At 38.0% G+C, this 16148-nt stretch overlaps 1 protein-coding gene across 1 annotated transcript in view; it reads right to left on the bottom strand.

Moving 5' to 3' along the window:
* CPA6 (carboxypeptidase A6) overlaps positions 1-16148 on the bottom strand; it is a 279958-nt gene that overhangs the window by 3555 nt on the left and 260255 nt on the right. Inside the window, exons 9-10 of the mRNA XM_012663144.1 lie at positions 8676-8878; positions 3872-3956 (exon numbers count right to left, since the gene is read on the bottom strand). Coding sequence (XP_012518598.1) covers positions 3872-3956; positions 8676-8878 — 288 coding nt within the window. The remainder of the gene's footprint in view (positions 1-3871; positions 3957-8675; positions 8879-16148) is intronic.

The following is a 16148-nucleotide window of genomic DNA, read 5'->3' as shown; positions in this document are numbered from 1 at the left end:
ATTGTATGTTGCATCAGCAAAATCTCTGTGCTAGAGATACTATTTTAAGTGACACTTTGCAACAAGTTATAAGTAATATTAACTATATTGGTGCAAATGCAACATGGCACGGTCAGGTCATAACATGCTAAGGTTGAATGATGAGGTATTCAGTGTGGATTTGCCACATCATTCTAAGGTGCATTGGCTATTGCAAAGATGGTGTTAGCCAAAATTTTATCTGTGCGAGAACAGATAGTTAAATTTTATGAAGAACACAATCAGCCATGTGAATTATTAAAAGAAGATTTCTATAGGAATGCAGCATTTCTACGTGATAGCATGTCAAATCAAAACTAGTTGAATATTTCTTTGCAAGGTAAAACTAAGTCTATATATGATATGTGGCAAAAAATGCAAGCATTTTGAAAAATGCTATCTTTTTTCTAAACACTTCTTTAAAAGGAGATTTCGGATGAACATTTTCCCCAGTTAGCAAAGGTCATTGATGAGCAGGATGATATATGCGAATCATCTGAAGAATACACAACTGTTATAGATTTATTAACTGAAGAATACAATGAAAGGTTCACTGACTTTGAGAATCACGACATCACATTCAAATTAGCATTTCAGCCTCACCTAGTTGATATCAGCAAGGCACCTAAAGAACTACAGATGAAATTGATTGAGCTCTCAGTATATGAGATTTTAAAGTCATTTGTTTGCTGCTGAGAAACATCCAATTGAAATATGGAAAAATGAAGTAGAATACCCATGCCTTTAGAAACATGCCTGAAAAATGCTTTCATGCTTTTCAACCATTTATTGCTGCAAATCTACATTCTTCTACCTAACCCAAATCAAGATACCCTTAAGGTCACAAATGACTGATACCCATCTAGAGGATCAACTGAAACTGCGGGCCTCCATGCTGCAACCAAATATTCAAAAGCTTTCCGACAAAAAGTGGACACAACAAAGTCATTAAAAGGTTAACTTTAAAATTAACAAATAGTTTTCATTGTTTGAAATTATTAAGTACATAGTAGTTAGATTTTTACAAAATAAGGTACATTTTAAAGTATATCTCCTTGATCCAGCAATCCCATTACTGGTTATCTACCCAAAAGAACAAAAGACATTCTATAAAAAAGACATCTGTACTTCAATGTCTATAGCAGCGCAATTCACAATTGCAAAGATGTAGAAACAACCCAAGTGCCCATCAATACATGAGTGGATTAATAAAATGTGGTATATGAATACCATGGAGTACTATTCAGCTTTAAGAAACAATGGTGATATAGCACCTCTTGTATTCTTCTGGATAGAGCTGGAACCCATTCTACTAAGTGAAGTATCCCAAGAATGGAAAAATAAACACCACATGTACTCACCATTAAATTGGTTTTAACTGATCAACACCTAAGTGTACATATAGCAATAACGTTCATCCGGTGTCAGGCAGATGAGAGGGGGAGGAGGGGATGGGTTTAAACATACATAATGAGTGTGATGCCCACCGTTTGGGGGATGGACACGCTTGAAGCTCTGACTGGGGGCAGGGAGGCAAGGGCAATATATGTAATCTAAACATTTGTACCCCCATAATATGCTGAAATAAAAAAAAAAGTATATCTAATTGAAGTTTCTTGAATGCAGCCTTACTTGATTACAGTTAAATTAATGTGCCTTCCAACATGAAAAGGTTCCCCACCCCTGGCCAAAGTACTCGAAGACCCCTTTCCTATAGCAGTTCCTTCTCACAATCCTGCCATATATCCCTGGTTACCATCCTTTTTTACTTCTTTCTTTTGCTTTAGAACTCAAAGGGGAATCTATATATGTTGCTCGTAAGTCCTCAACCACTTTCAAGCTGGCTCTGGCCTCTGTCTATTACATTTTGTTCTTGAAGGTCACCAGTGGCTGCAGTCCTAGTCTCCTTTCTGTTTTTTGTTTTCCCTCAGATCTCACTTTCAGGCTCTCCACAGCATTTAACATCGCTGACAAGCCTTTCTGGCTACTCTGCTTCTGGCTCCTGTGACCTCACACTCTCCAGCTTTTCAGCACGAAGTTGAAAGCAGGGCGCTAGAGGCAGACGGCTGGCATGGGCTGCATCTGTTTTTACCACCTTCTGGGTGACTTCTCTATGCCTCAGTCTCCCTTTTTGAAAAAATATAGTACCTGCTACATAAGGTTGTTATGAAAATTAAATGAAATAATAAACCACTTGAAAGTGCTCAGGATATATTAATATTAGCTGTTATTATTTTGCATCTTTATACCCCAAAGTGCCTAGTATGCAGTTTTTAGTCTAACAGGCTCTTAAAAACCATTTATTAAATGAATAATTGTTTTATAGAAAATCTTTGTATGTTTTCCTGAAATTTATATGATCCAGCTTGATATAATCCTATTATTGCTGTTATTAAATTTCCAGAGCATGCTAATTTACTCAAATAATACCACTTTTTATGATGTTTTTCCGAGGACAAGTTAGAGATGGAATCATTATGTGAAAATGACAATTAAATGACTCTGCTGTTTCTCAGATTCCCTTTGCTTCAGTTAAGGACAGAAGATTGGCTGTGTCTTCTGTGTCCCTCTGGTTAGAGTACATTGGAACTACAAATAGTAGTCATAGTAGCCAAAGCCAGAGACAATATGTGCCAACAGTGACATCATGGTGATGTGACAGCCTCATTTCTATAGTAACAGATTGTTCTTGGTAAATATAATACTATGACTGTGCCTTTATATAAAGCTGAAAAGGTGAACTGTTAGCAAGATATTTAAAAATTAATGTTTTTTATATATTAGTATTGGTAATGTGATTCTTAAAATACTACTACTATTTTTCCCCTTTCAGGGTGACTATTGAAAACCAGTTCTAAAAAGGTCAGCATGGGACCAATGATCGTGGACTTTGGAAAAAAAATCTACTGATACTTGTGACATTCTTATTATTAGGATAAACTCATTTCATAAGCAATGTTAATTGATGAACCAAGCTTTTGTTCTGAAGGCTGAAGAAAGTGAGTGGTAAGACATTAGCAATATAATGACAGGTAGATTAAAGAAATCAGGAGAAATTTGCCACCTTACTGAGAAGCATAACCAGATGTCACTATCTATACACACATATACATTCGTGTGTTTACCTTCATATGTATACATAGACTTTCAGATGACTTCTCACTAGATTTTCCAAGTCATATAGTGAATGAATTTCAGAGTTTGAAAGGCCATGAGTAATGATTTAGTCCAATTCTTCATGTTACAGTTGTGGAAACTAAAGCCCAGGATTAATAAATATCTTGGCCAGGATGACACACCTGGCCGAATTAGGACTAGAATCCACATCTTTTGTCCAAGTTCTTTCCATATACCCAGTTGCTTTCTTTTTCAATATGCAAGAAGAAATACTTTTTAATCACCTTTTAAGGGAAAATTCAGCTGGAGGTACCACATAAGAAATAGGATTTCATAACAAGAACGGTGGAGGGAAGGAACAAAAGGGAAGCTGCTGTAGGGCTGAAACATTTATTTCATTATCTTCTCAAGGCCATTTCCACCCTCACAGTAGCTACAGTTGCTCAAGGAGCCCGTTTTCGTAGGTTCTACTGTCATAAGGTCTCTGTCCAACTTGCAGTCATTACTGCATGCTTAGTACATTCTCTGCTTAGAATTTGTTTAAGTGGGTACAGTGACTTCTGTCACGCTGTGTAAAAGTAATCAGATACAAACTCCTTCCATCTTCCTTGGCTAATTTGATAGTCAAAAATACCACTTTAGGGAGAATACGCTTTCTCCTTTTTAAAAGGAAGTTATGGTACAGGATATTGGTTCAAGAGAGATGATTCTAACACAACATACACAAGAAACTTACACAACGTTCTGGAGGCAGGTCCGTATCTGTACCGTACTCCGTACGCTGACTGAAGTGCATTCACAGCTTTGTAAGCTGCAGATTCCTGTGAGGGAAAATGGAGAAATGCTACATACTATTACACTGATCCTTTTAGAAACACTAACATATTGTGTGAGCCTTGATTAGTCATCAACGCAGAGGACGGTGATGGGCACATTAGTTACCGGCTATATTTAATAATAATATTCTATTATTCTTATGTCACATGCTCCATTTGCAACATGTTTTGGAACACATCATTTCTTTTGTCTCACAATGATCCAGTGATCAATAATGTTTCCATTTTGCCAATGAGGAAAGGGAGGCTTGGTGAGGTTAAATGGGTCTGCTGGCAGTACAGAGCAAAGAGTGGTTAAGTATCCATATTTTCTAAGGCTGATTTAGTGTTCTGTCCTCTTCACTTTAGTTCAGGGACACCTATTTCTATAAATCACAAAATGTTTGGCAGGGAAGGAGCCAGGTCAGTCTTATTCACAGCTCATACCCAGTCCTGTGTCTGTATATAACAGATGCTTGATTGATATTTCTTATATGAATGTTGAATAAGAATAAATCTGTAAAAGTATTAAGATAATAATATTGATTCTTAAGCATATATTTCAGTGGCTATGTACAAGGTATTTAAAACATAGCTGTATCTCCTAGCTCTCTGGGAGGCCGAGGCGGGTGGATTGTTTGAGCTCAGGAGTTCGAAACCAGCCTGAGCAAGAGTGAGACCCCGTCTCTACTAAAAATAGAAAGAAATTAATTGGACAACTAAAAATATATAGAAAAAATTAGCCAGGCATGGTGGCGCATGCCTGTAGTCCCAGCTACTCGGGAGGCTGAGGCAGGAGGATTGCTTGAGCCCAGGAGTTTGAGGTTGCTGTGAGCTAGGCTGACGCCACGGCACTCTAGCCCGGGCAACACAGTGAGTCTCTGTCTCAAAACAAACAAACAAACAAACAAACAAAACATAGCTGTATCAATTAAAAAATTCTTTAATTCTGTAAGAATGACTTCTCTCTTATGCTGTGTTTATCGTTACAGGGCATGGGAACAACTTCAGAATGCTTCCTGACTTCTGAGGTTACACATGCCTCCCACAGAGCTTAGCCAGGTACTGCTCAGAAGCAGAAATTCTAAGGTAGAACTCTTCCTACCAATGCCAAAAATTAGAAAAAATCCTCAACACAATCGAAATACTAAAAGGTGGATATTCTACTATGACTGGAATGATACTATCCTTTAAACATTTTCAAATAGTATAAAAGCACTAGTTTCAAGAGGAGTTAGAGAAGTATTGTATGACAAGTGAAAGGAAAAGAAGTATGTTGAAACCAGTATACAATTCTCCCATTTCAATTTGCCTATGAATAATTTAATACTTTGATACACTCTGGACAACATGGTGGTGTGTGCTGGACTGAGCTTCAGGTTGCTGTCCTCATTCAGCTCAGGGACGCACAAGGCAGTATTTGCAGCAAATGCCACCCTTTGTGGCTATTCAGGGACCAGGCTCCAGAAGCTGGCAGACTATTTATTATTGATCTCACTGATGATGACATTCTTTCCACAGGAGCCAACAGAAAAGGATTGTAAACACCATAATGAGATATCTTTATGGAGAATGTTCTAAGATGTTAACATCTCCAACAATCTCAGCAATATTCCATGGCAAGGGCAGATATTTCTACATTTAGAAGATTATTGTATTCTGCTGGTGAGGAGACCTTTGTTCCTCATTATTTCAGATGACCAAACCCAGAGGGAAAAAGAATCTAAGAAAGAAAAGATAACCACTTTGCCTATTTACACAAATTATGTACACAGTTTTAGCCTTGTGAGCTCACTGTACTTCTGCCATTTGGCTATAGGTACATGTTGACAAGGGGTTTGGATAATATCTGTGCGCAAAAAGTGAAAACTTTTATCATTTTCCCCAATAATTATTTTCCAGGGTAGCACGCCTAGATACCTATTAATATTTTAAAGAGTTTACTTAAGTGATTCCTCCTTTCTCCATTGTTTTTTCTTTCCAATTTGTCCAAAAGGACCTAGGCCTTACTTAGTCTTCAGCTGAGGAAGGGATATATTTTCTATTTAAAAAGCAACCTAATGAATGACTTAAAAAAACGTTAGCAGGAACACAGACTCTTACATACTGATGAAATGTTTTTGAAGATTTTTAAGAAAATTTGATGGTTTCTGGTTAACATTCAGAGACTGACTAGTTTCTGAGAATTGTAATCTTAGTTTTATCGATTTAGCTTATGCTTAACCCACTCCAGGATTTCTCAACAATGGCACTACTGGCATTTTGAACTGAATAATTCTTTGCTGTGGGGGGCTGTCCTGTGCACTGTAGGATGATTGGCAGCATCCTTGGCATCTGCCCACTAGATGCCAATAGCATCCCCCACCCCCGTTGTGACAATCAGAAATGTCTCCAGACATTGCCAGATGTCCATTGGGAGGCAAATTCAGCCTTGGTTTTCAACCACTGATCTATTCTTATGCCACATCCTCTAATCCAAGGCAAAAGGAAAATAGGTTTAACTTACTGTGGGAAGATAAATTTAAAATATGAAGAACATTCTCATGTAATAATTTTTATATATCGCATACTCCACATCATCTGTTGTTAAGAATGTAAATAGACACTGTTCCCACTTAAGAAAGGGCTGAACGTTTGCCTATAGATATATTGCGATACAAGGTGTCATGAGGCCAGGTCAACAAAACAACAGCTGCAGCTGCAGCAACAACGACAACAAAGGAAAGGCTCTTTGACTCACAGAGCAGCTAAAGAACAGCACTACAGAATGCGACTATACAATATTTCTATATAGAGGGAACTTGCTCAGAATTCTTGGAATGCCAAGAACAGAGTTCCCCTTTTGGACAGAATGAAAGCCTTCCCCAGGCTTTCTTCTGGCTTCCTCACATTCTGCTTCCTCCTGGTTCTTAGACATCTAAGTCAGGAATTCCTGAAACTCCAGCAATCAGTGCAAAATTTGGAGTTCAAGGTATAGGGAGAAAGGGAAAGCTTCTATTTTAGAAAAACTTTTTAATTCAAGTATAATGTTGTAGTATAATAAAAAAAATAAATATTCAGTCTTTGTCCCTAGTTCCTGGTGCAAGGTTCCTAAAAATCTTGGAATCTCCAGAGTGCTAAGAGTGTCTTTTGTATGCTGATGAGATGACTGGTGACTGGGGGCCCCTAGATAGCTTCAGGATGGGGGGAGGGGGAGGCTAGTGCCAGAAAGACCAAACCATGTGATTAGGGAGTTGGAACTTTTAGCCCCATTTATTCCCCATCCTCTGAGGAGGAGAGAGGGGCCAGAGAGTGAGTTCAGTCACCAATGGTCAATGATATAATCAATTATACCTATGTAATGAAATCCCATAGAAGCCCTAAACAATAGGATTTGGAGAGCTCCTGGGTTGATGAACACATCTGATGCACCTGGAGAATGCAAGGAAGCCTGCACACCCGCCCTCCATACCTTGCTTTGTGCTTCTCCTTCTCTTGGCTACTCCTGAGTTGTGTGTTTTATAATAAAGAGGTATTAGTAAGTAAAGCACTTCCCTGAGCTCTATGAATCATTCTAGTGAAATACGGAACCTGAAGAAGCGATGGTGGGAGGCTTCAAGTTGGACAGAAGTGTGGGTAACCTGGGAACCCCTGCTTGTGACTGGTGTCTGAAGTGAGGCCATCTTGTGAGACTGAGTCCTTAAACCTGCGGAGTCTGAAGCTAACCTTGGGTAATCAGTGTCGGACTGGAATTGAATGGTTGGACACCCAAGTGATGTTGAAGAAGTGGTGTTGGAAAAGACATCACATGCTTGGTGTCAGGAGGCAAAAATGCCCTCAAATATACATTCAGAAGAGTACCCCAATTTTGAGTTTATAGCTCAGTGAATGATCACAAATTGAACACGTTCATGTACCACCATCCAGGTCAAGAAGAAGAAGAGGAGCAGCAACCCACAAACCCCTTTGTGCCCCCTCCCTTGTCCCCAAAGGTAATTGCCATCCTGACTTCTAACACCATACATTAGTTTTGAACTGTAGGCCTTTAGATGCTATAGGCTCTGAAATGACTTGCTTTATGACAAATTGTGCCCTACAGTGAATAGCTTGTTGGGTTTCTGATATAGGAGAGAAAGGAACTCCGCTTTTTCATTTTCAAGAAATCTTTTGTCTGCAAGTTGGTTCCTTCTTAGTACTAACTTGTCAGATACATGCCTGGAGACTTAAGCATTAAGCAAATAGCGCTTATAAATTAAAACTTGCTTTTAATTAATGAGAGTCAGACTATAATTTATGAACAATTATTTACTCAATAAAGTTAATTACAGCTCTGCACATGTGACTGAAGCTATAATACTAATGAAATCCATCCTGACCTTTCCGGAATAACCTGTGGTAAGAATGTAAATAGGTTTGAAATGATTGCATTTGAGAAGCAGCACAGTGGTCAAAAGCAGTAACTCTGGAGCTAGACTCAGGGCTGAGTCCTAGCTATGACATTTGGTAGCTATGTGTCCTTAGTCTAGTCACTTAATCTCTTTGGGACTCAGTTTCCTCATCAGTAAAGTGAGGATAATAAAATTTATCTTATATGATTGTTATGAAAAATAAATGAGTTAATACATGTAAAATATTTCTTAGAATAAACACTGTATGTGTTTGCCATTATCAGTAGTACTTTGAACCATCTTAGCATCAGAGAGGAAGCATGAAGCCTCACACACACATACGGGGCCAAACACTTACCACACAGCTAAAGTTGGGAATGGTTGCGTATTTGTAAGAATAGGGGTATAGCAACATCTGAGCGTAGGCGTGAAAGGAGAGGTAAGCCCCGATGTGCTTTCTGTGTTTTCGGAGGAAGTTAGCTACGGCCTTCACTTCTGGCTCAGACTCTGGGAAAGGGCCACAGTATGTATCATCACAAGGGTGCACAGAAGCTCCTTCATCTGCAAGTCAGAAAAGATAAGGGGGTGGGGGGATGGGCAGGGAAAAAATGAGAAACACAAATCAGCATTGTTAAATGGTGACTTTTATTTCTGTAAACATATGGTATTATTAAGCAACTCATCTAACTGCTTATCTATGGGAATCAATACTATAAATTCCAAGGTGATTCAAGTCCCCGTGCTCCACAACACCTGTACTCTCTCTTTATAACATTCAACACACTTATAATTGGCGTTCAATAATTTACTCATTTAACATTCGACCAGTGTTTATACCATTCTAGGTGCCTGGGATACACTGGAAACAACACAGAAAAACAAACAAACAAAAACAAATCCCACAGAATGTAGGCTCTCATAGAACCTGCATTCAATCTAGATTCTTTCTTAGACTCTAATGCTCTGTGAAGGCTGGGACCGTGTCTTTCTTGCTGGGCACCCGGCAAGTAGAACAAGAGTACGGCAAGCATCCAACAAATATTTGTCATGTAAGTCTAAGTCAGATTGAAAGAAAAGGCTAGACATCTGTAACGGTGTCTGATAAGATACCAATATTGATAGAGCAAAAACATAAAGGCAGTCCAGAAATAATTTCAAAGAACACGCCAGACCAATTTCTATCATATTTTTAGATCAGCAATATCCAGACTAGTTTTGTCAAACCCAAGAGGCTTCTCTTGTTATCTTGGGGGCTGGTTAAAGTTTGGTTAGGAAATCTTCAAAATTTTAACAGTTTTTGAATTAAAAAATCATATACAAGGAATACTTATCAAGAAGTCTATGGAAGGGAGGAAAATAAGAATCACTATAACAATCGCAAAATGTTATAATTCTAAGAAATTTTCCAAGGTTAATTTGCCATATGGGGTCATTGCTCTCTCTCCTCTTCCTTTAGAAAATAATAATGCTCTTATAAACAAATGGAAAACATTTGGTGATTCTGTGACATAGTCTAATTCTACAGAACATGAAAAGACAACCAAGTCAAATTGGGTTAAATCTCGAGGACGTTAAGTGTAGTTTATGCTGTAGGAGAGTCGAGACGGGGAACTCACAGCAACGGGGGATTCCCTCCTTTGATCTCATTCTGGAATTGCCTCAGAAGCAAGTGGAATGCAGATGGAACCCAGGACGTAATAGAAAAGCTATAGCTGATGCTCTGAAGGGAGTGGGAAAAATAGAGATCTGTGCAATGTCGACGTAAAGCACTAGACAGGTGAGATCACAAACTGAACAATTCATTCTGGAGGGAGCAGAACTCATGAACCAGAGAAAACAAGAATTTACAATAATCCTAATAAATATTTTCAAGGGCCTATTGGAGGACACTGGAAACAAACAGGGACACGGAGTTATAAAAAAGTACCAGTCAGATATAGTAGAGACAAAATACTTAATTCATGAGCTGAATGAATACAGTCGATGAATGAACTAATGAGATTGAGTGGGGTTTGAAACACTCCCAGAAGGCATCAGGGAGGGATAAAGAATTGGAAAAATGAGAGAAAAATTAAAGGGTATGAAAAATAGAATAAGCTTCAATATGTGATTAATAGGAGCCCTAGAAGGAAAGAAAAAAAGTAAAGTTAAACATTAATATTTGAAGAACTGCTAATTAAAATTTCCCCACAATTAAGGAAAGATTGAACAGACTTATTGTGCACCAAACAAAAGAGATAAAGTGGGCAATATCAACACTTTGACTATTAAAGTGAAATTTAGGAAAAGGAAACAATTCCAGAGGAAAAAAAGCAGGTCATTTGAACAAGAATCAGATTCACATTTGACTTTTCAACAGCAACACTAAAGTAGTATTTCCAAAGTGTTTATTAAAAAGGAATTTTGAATCTAGACTTTTATGTCTAGCTGAATTCTCATTCTCACTGATGTTCTCTGGCATAAAAGGCCTCAAAAGTATATACTACACACTGACATACTTTGAAAACACCTGTGGAGAAAGTATTCTAACAAAATAATGAGTAACACTTGTTTGATATGAAAATTACAGGAGAGTAAGCAACTTAGTAACATCTGCTATCTAAATAAGCAATGTCCAAAGGGGAAAAGAAGTGTAATGATCTTGGTGTCAAATTCTAGGAGATCACAAATCGATGGAAGGATAGGGATGAGGACCAGGGGAGGAAAAAGAATGTTAAGTTGTTAGTCTCTTTTGAAAAGGAGATATAGATATTGATTAAACTTAGAAACTGATGGAAGAAAAACCTAAGTACGGGTCTTGAGTTAGGGTTAACAACCAGAAGAAGAAAAACAGAACACAAACTTCACAACTAGCAGAAGTAAGGTTGACCCATCCAATACAAAATAGTAAAGGAGGAAAAAAAGGGGAAAGAAGAAACACTGGCAAATAGACAACAGAAATTAAGATGGGCCAGGCGTAGTGGTTCACACCTGTAATCCTAGCACTCTGGGAGGCTGAGGCGGGTGGATCCCTTGAGGTCAGGAGTTCAAGACCAGCCTGAGCAAGAGTGAGACCCGTCTTTACCAAAAATAGAAAAAATTACTAGGGGCTGGGTGTGGTGGTACGCACCTGTAGTCCCAGCTACTTGGGAGGCTGAGGCAGGAGGATCGCTTGAGCCCAGGAGTTTGAGGTTGCAGTGAGGTATAGTGACACCACTGCACTCTACCCTGGGTGACAGAGTGAGACTCTGCCTTGGAAAAAAAAAAAAAGGTGGGCGGGGGGAGAAGGAGATGGGTAAAATCACACCTAATAGGTGCAATGCACACTATCTGGGAGATGGGCAGGGTACAAAAGCTATTTATGTAACCAAATCGTTTAGACCCCCATAATATTATGAAATAAATTAAAAAATAAATTAAGATGGCAGGAATAAGTCTTAATGTAGCAATGATTATGAAGAATGCTAATAGATTAAATTCATCCATCAAATTACTGATATTTTTACATAGAAAACTAAAGATCAGCAATATCGTGTCTACAGAAAAAAATGTATAAGTAGATATATCAGATATCTACTTTTGGTATTGTGGCAGACTTGGTGTTTATATTAGTTTCCCAAGGCTGCCACAATACATTGCCCCAAACTGAGTGGCTAAAACAACAGAAATTTATTTTCTAACAGTTCTTGAGGCTAAAAGTCTGAAATCAAGGTGCCAGCAGGGCTATCCACTCTCTAGATGCTCTGGAGCAGAATCCTCCCTTGCCTCTTCCTGGTTTCTGGTGAGTCCTGGTAATCCTTGGCATTCCTTGGTTTGTAGATGCCTTCCAGTCATGTGCTGCTTAAGGGAGGAGATACGTTCTGAGAAATGCGTCATTAGGCAATTTTGTCATTGACTGAACATCACAGAGTGCACTTACACAAACCCAGAGGGTCTAGCCTACTACACACCTAGGTTACATGGCGTGGCCCATTGCTCCTAGGCTGCAAACCTGTACGGCGTGTTACTGTACTGAATACTCTGGGCAACTGTAGCATAATGGTAAGTATTTATGTATCTAAACATAGAAAAGGTACAGTAAAAATGCGGTATTACAATCTCATGGGACCACCTTTATATATGTAATTAGTTGTTGACTAAAACACTGATACACAGCACATGACTATGCTCCAGTCTCTGCCTATATCTTCACATGGCCTTCTTCCCTGTGTTTGTGTGTGTGTCCTCTCCTCTTCCTAGAAAGACAAACAGCCATTGGATTTCAGACCCACCCTAATCCAGTATACTTCATTGTAACTAATTACTTCTGCAAATACCCTATTTCTAAATAAAGTCATATTCTGAAGTCCCAATGGATATGAAATTTGGGGGAACACTATCCAGTTATAGTATTTTGAGAGAATATCCTGCTTTAGAAAACCTAGATCCTATATAGGACACATTCTCTGGGGCATTGTTTGTCTTGCAAAAAGTAGAGGAGTCTCCAAGATACCCAGATAAAAGATCAAATTAAAAAATTCAATAGGGTGGCCAATCAAAAAAAAAAAATTCAATAGGGTAATTCTACCCATGGCAGTATTATATATGAGGATGTGTAGTAGAAAATAAGGTACTATTCACAATATCTAGGCATTAACCTATCAAAGAATACATGACTATCAGAAAATGTTAAACTCTATTAAAATATCTATGATAAAGAACTGAATTAGAGAATTATACCATGTTCATGCGTATGATGACTTGGTATTGTAAAGATGTCAATCCTTCCCTATTTATTTATTGTTCAATTCAAATTTAACAGAAATACCAGCAGCAGGATTTTGAGGGAAAACTCAACTAAAAAAACTAAAATTTTTGAGGGAGAATAAATGGTTAAGAAAATCTTGGAAAAGAAGAACAAATGGAAAGGACTTACACTACCAGGCATTAAAACATGCCAGATAGGTATAATAATATAAATGATATGATATCAAGTTAGGAACAGACTAGTAGACTAATGGCACAGAACACTTGGGAATTTGGTATAATGACAGAGGGTATATCACAAATCACTATGGAAATGATTGTTTAGTGGATGATGTTGAGAAAACTAGCTTATAATATGGAGAAAACAAGGTTGGACCCTTACAACCTAAATATACAAAAGTAAATTTTAAATAGCTTAATGATTTAAAGAACAAAAACGAAACATGGTATGGAAGCAAGAACCATGAGGGTTTGGTTGTTGTTAGTTAGGTGCTTTCTCCAATCCTTTGCCTTCATATCACCCATCCAGATGGGCTTACGGAATGTGGGGATGAACATAAAGGAGGTGTTCTTGAATAACTAAGTTTTGTTGATGAAGATTATCTGAGTGGTGGGGAAGGAGGACTTTGAAAATGTGTCTGACCATACATAATGAATAATGAATTAAGAAGTTTTGAAGGTTTAGAAACTAACATCAGAAAAAACAAAGAGGGAAAGAAAAAAATGTTTAGGAAAATGATAGATATTAGACTATATCTTTTCCAAATTTTCTTTAAAATAAGTTACTTTTTAAAAAGTATGTTTTGAATGTTGTAAAGAATTTTTATAATCCTATTATTAGTAAAAAATCAAAATTTAAAAATAGCTTCTTGCAGATTCTGCCAGCAACACTATGGTTGTGCCGATACCACCACCTCTTCCTTTGTTGGGACTCACTGTATGTCAGGCTCTTTACCCGAAGTATCTTATTTAATTCTCACATCGCCTTTATGTGGTAGATAGTATTAAAACCACAACTTTACAAAAAAGAACAAAGAAATATAAAGAAACACAAAATATAGACAATAACATAAATCAGATCATGTGTAATAATGTAATAATACATGTAATAAACTTCTGTTTTTTAATTACAAGCTGAAGTTGAATTAAATGGAACATTTGTTCCATTCTAGACACCATGTTATGCACTGGGGATCAAATATGAAAAGCCACAGACCCTGAGTTCAGAAACATAGATTAGACTGGAAGACGTACAGATAATAGATAATATAATGTGGTAAGTGCTGTGATATATTTAGAAGATATCATAGAAGCAGAGAGAAGGGGCAGTTACCTTGTGTGCATGTTCAGGAAAGTCTGCTTATAGGAGATAATGTCTCTTGGAAGAGATAAGTCTCGAAGGATAGATATGAGTTAGAAGATAGTTTCAGGTAGTGAGAGCAATATCAACAATGGAGTAAAAGGTAAGAAAGATTTAGTACTGAACTTCAACATAAAATGGAAGTCAGGGAGGGAGTTTTGGTGGATGAGTCTAGAGTGTAATTAGGGATTAGTTCATGGAACATTTTATATATTATGCAAAGGAGCTTGTAGTATCCTCTAGGCAGTAAAAAAACCTCTGTTGTGGCCATGAAGTGTACCACTCAGATCTCTGCTGCAGCAAGCATAGTTGCTCCCAGACAATGGCTGATCATGGTAGAGATACTAGTGCAAGTCCGTTCTTATAGGATGTAGGTATTCTCCATAGCTGCAGTCCCCAACCCTGGGCCACTGACCGGTACTGGTCTGTGGCCTGTTAGGGACCAGAAGCAGAGCTCTGTCCCTACCCCCTCCCCAGCAACCCCCAGTCCCATCCCTGGAAAAATTGTCTTCCATGAAACCAGTCCCTGGTGCCAAAAAGATTGGCGACCACTGCTCTTTAGGGCAAGTGGGGCTTGAGAACTCCCCATCGGCCTGGCTGAGCCTTTCTTAGAGCTGTGCTTTAGTCTGAGACTCTTTCAATGCAATGCTCATTTCTCCTCTCCTTGCATAAGTTTCTGACCTGCATCATGGAACAAAGACTGTCCTAGCCTATTTTTGCTTCCTCTCCTTTATTCTTCACAAATGTTTCTGCCAATAAATCTCTTGTACATCTAATCCTGAATTGATGCCTGCTTCTTGGAGGTCCCGAACTAACACAACTGTGAGGTTTTTGTTCTTTTATGACCGCTTTATTTAGATATAAATTACATATAATAGAATTCACCCTTCTAAAGTGTACAATTCAGTGGTTTTTAGTATATTTACTAAATATACTGAACTGTGCAACCATCACCACTATTTAATTTTAGAACATTCACATCACTCCAAAAGGAAACCCCATACTTATTAGCAATCAATTCACATTTCTCTTTCCCTCAGCCTCTTAACCATAAAGAGTTTTAAACCATGGTCAGATTTTCATTTTAGATTGATCTTATAAAAGTTTAGAGGATAGATGTGTAACAGGCAAGTCTATACTCAGGGAGGCAAAATCAAGATACAAATACAATAATCCAGGCCAGAGATGTTGACAGCTGGAATTAGGGTAGTGATATTAGAAATAACACCATTGGGATGCATTAAAGAAGTATTTGGAAGATTCACTAACTACACTCAGTGTTTGGTTGAGTGTATAGGACAAGGAAGGGGCATCTGATAACACCCTACATTTCTGGGTTGGCTGAGTTGATAATTTTATTGATTGAAACATTGAATACATGAGGAGGAATGTGGACATGTAGAGAAAAGGAAGATGATGAATTTCATTTTGGACATATTGAGTTTGAGAAGCCTGAGGCTGCCAGGAGAGATGTCTAATAGGGTACTGGATATGACTATGAAACTAAAAGGAAATATTAAGCTAGAGAAAAAGATCTGGAGGTCATTATCATTTTATGAGAGTGAAATCATTCAAAATAGCATTTGGATGAAAAAAAACAACAAACCAAACATCAAACTGTGAGGAATATCAGTATTTAAAAGAGGCAAGAAGAGTGAGAGGAATCTATCTTCAAACTAAGGAGGAATTGTCAGGAAAGTAGGAGGACCATAAGATGCTAGTGTCAAAGGACCCAGGGACTTGATG

Source organism: Propithecus coquereli, unplaced genomic scaffold, assembly GCF_000956105.1.
Source record: "Propithecus coquereli isolate 6110/MARCELLA unplaced genomic scaffold, Pcoq_1.0 Scaffold8, whole genome shotgun sequence".
Classification (NCBI taxonomy): Eukaryota; Metazoa; Chordata; class Mammalia; order Primates; family Indriidae; genus Propithecus; species Propithecus coquereli.
The sequence above is the reverse complement of the archived record's forward strand: the minus strand, read 5'-3'. Positions and strand labels throughout refer to the sequence as shown.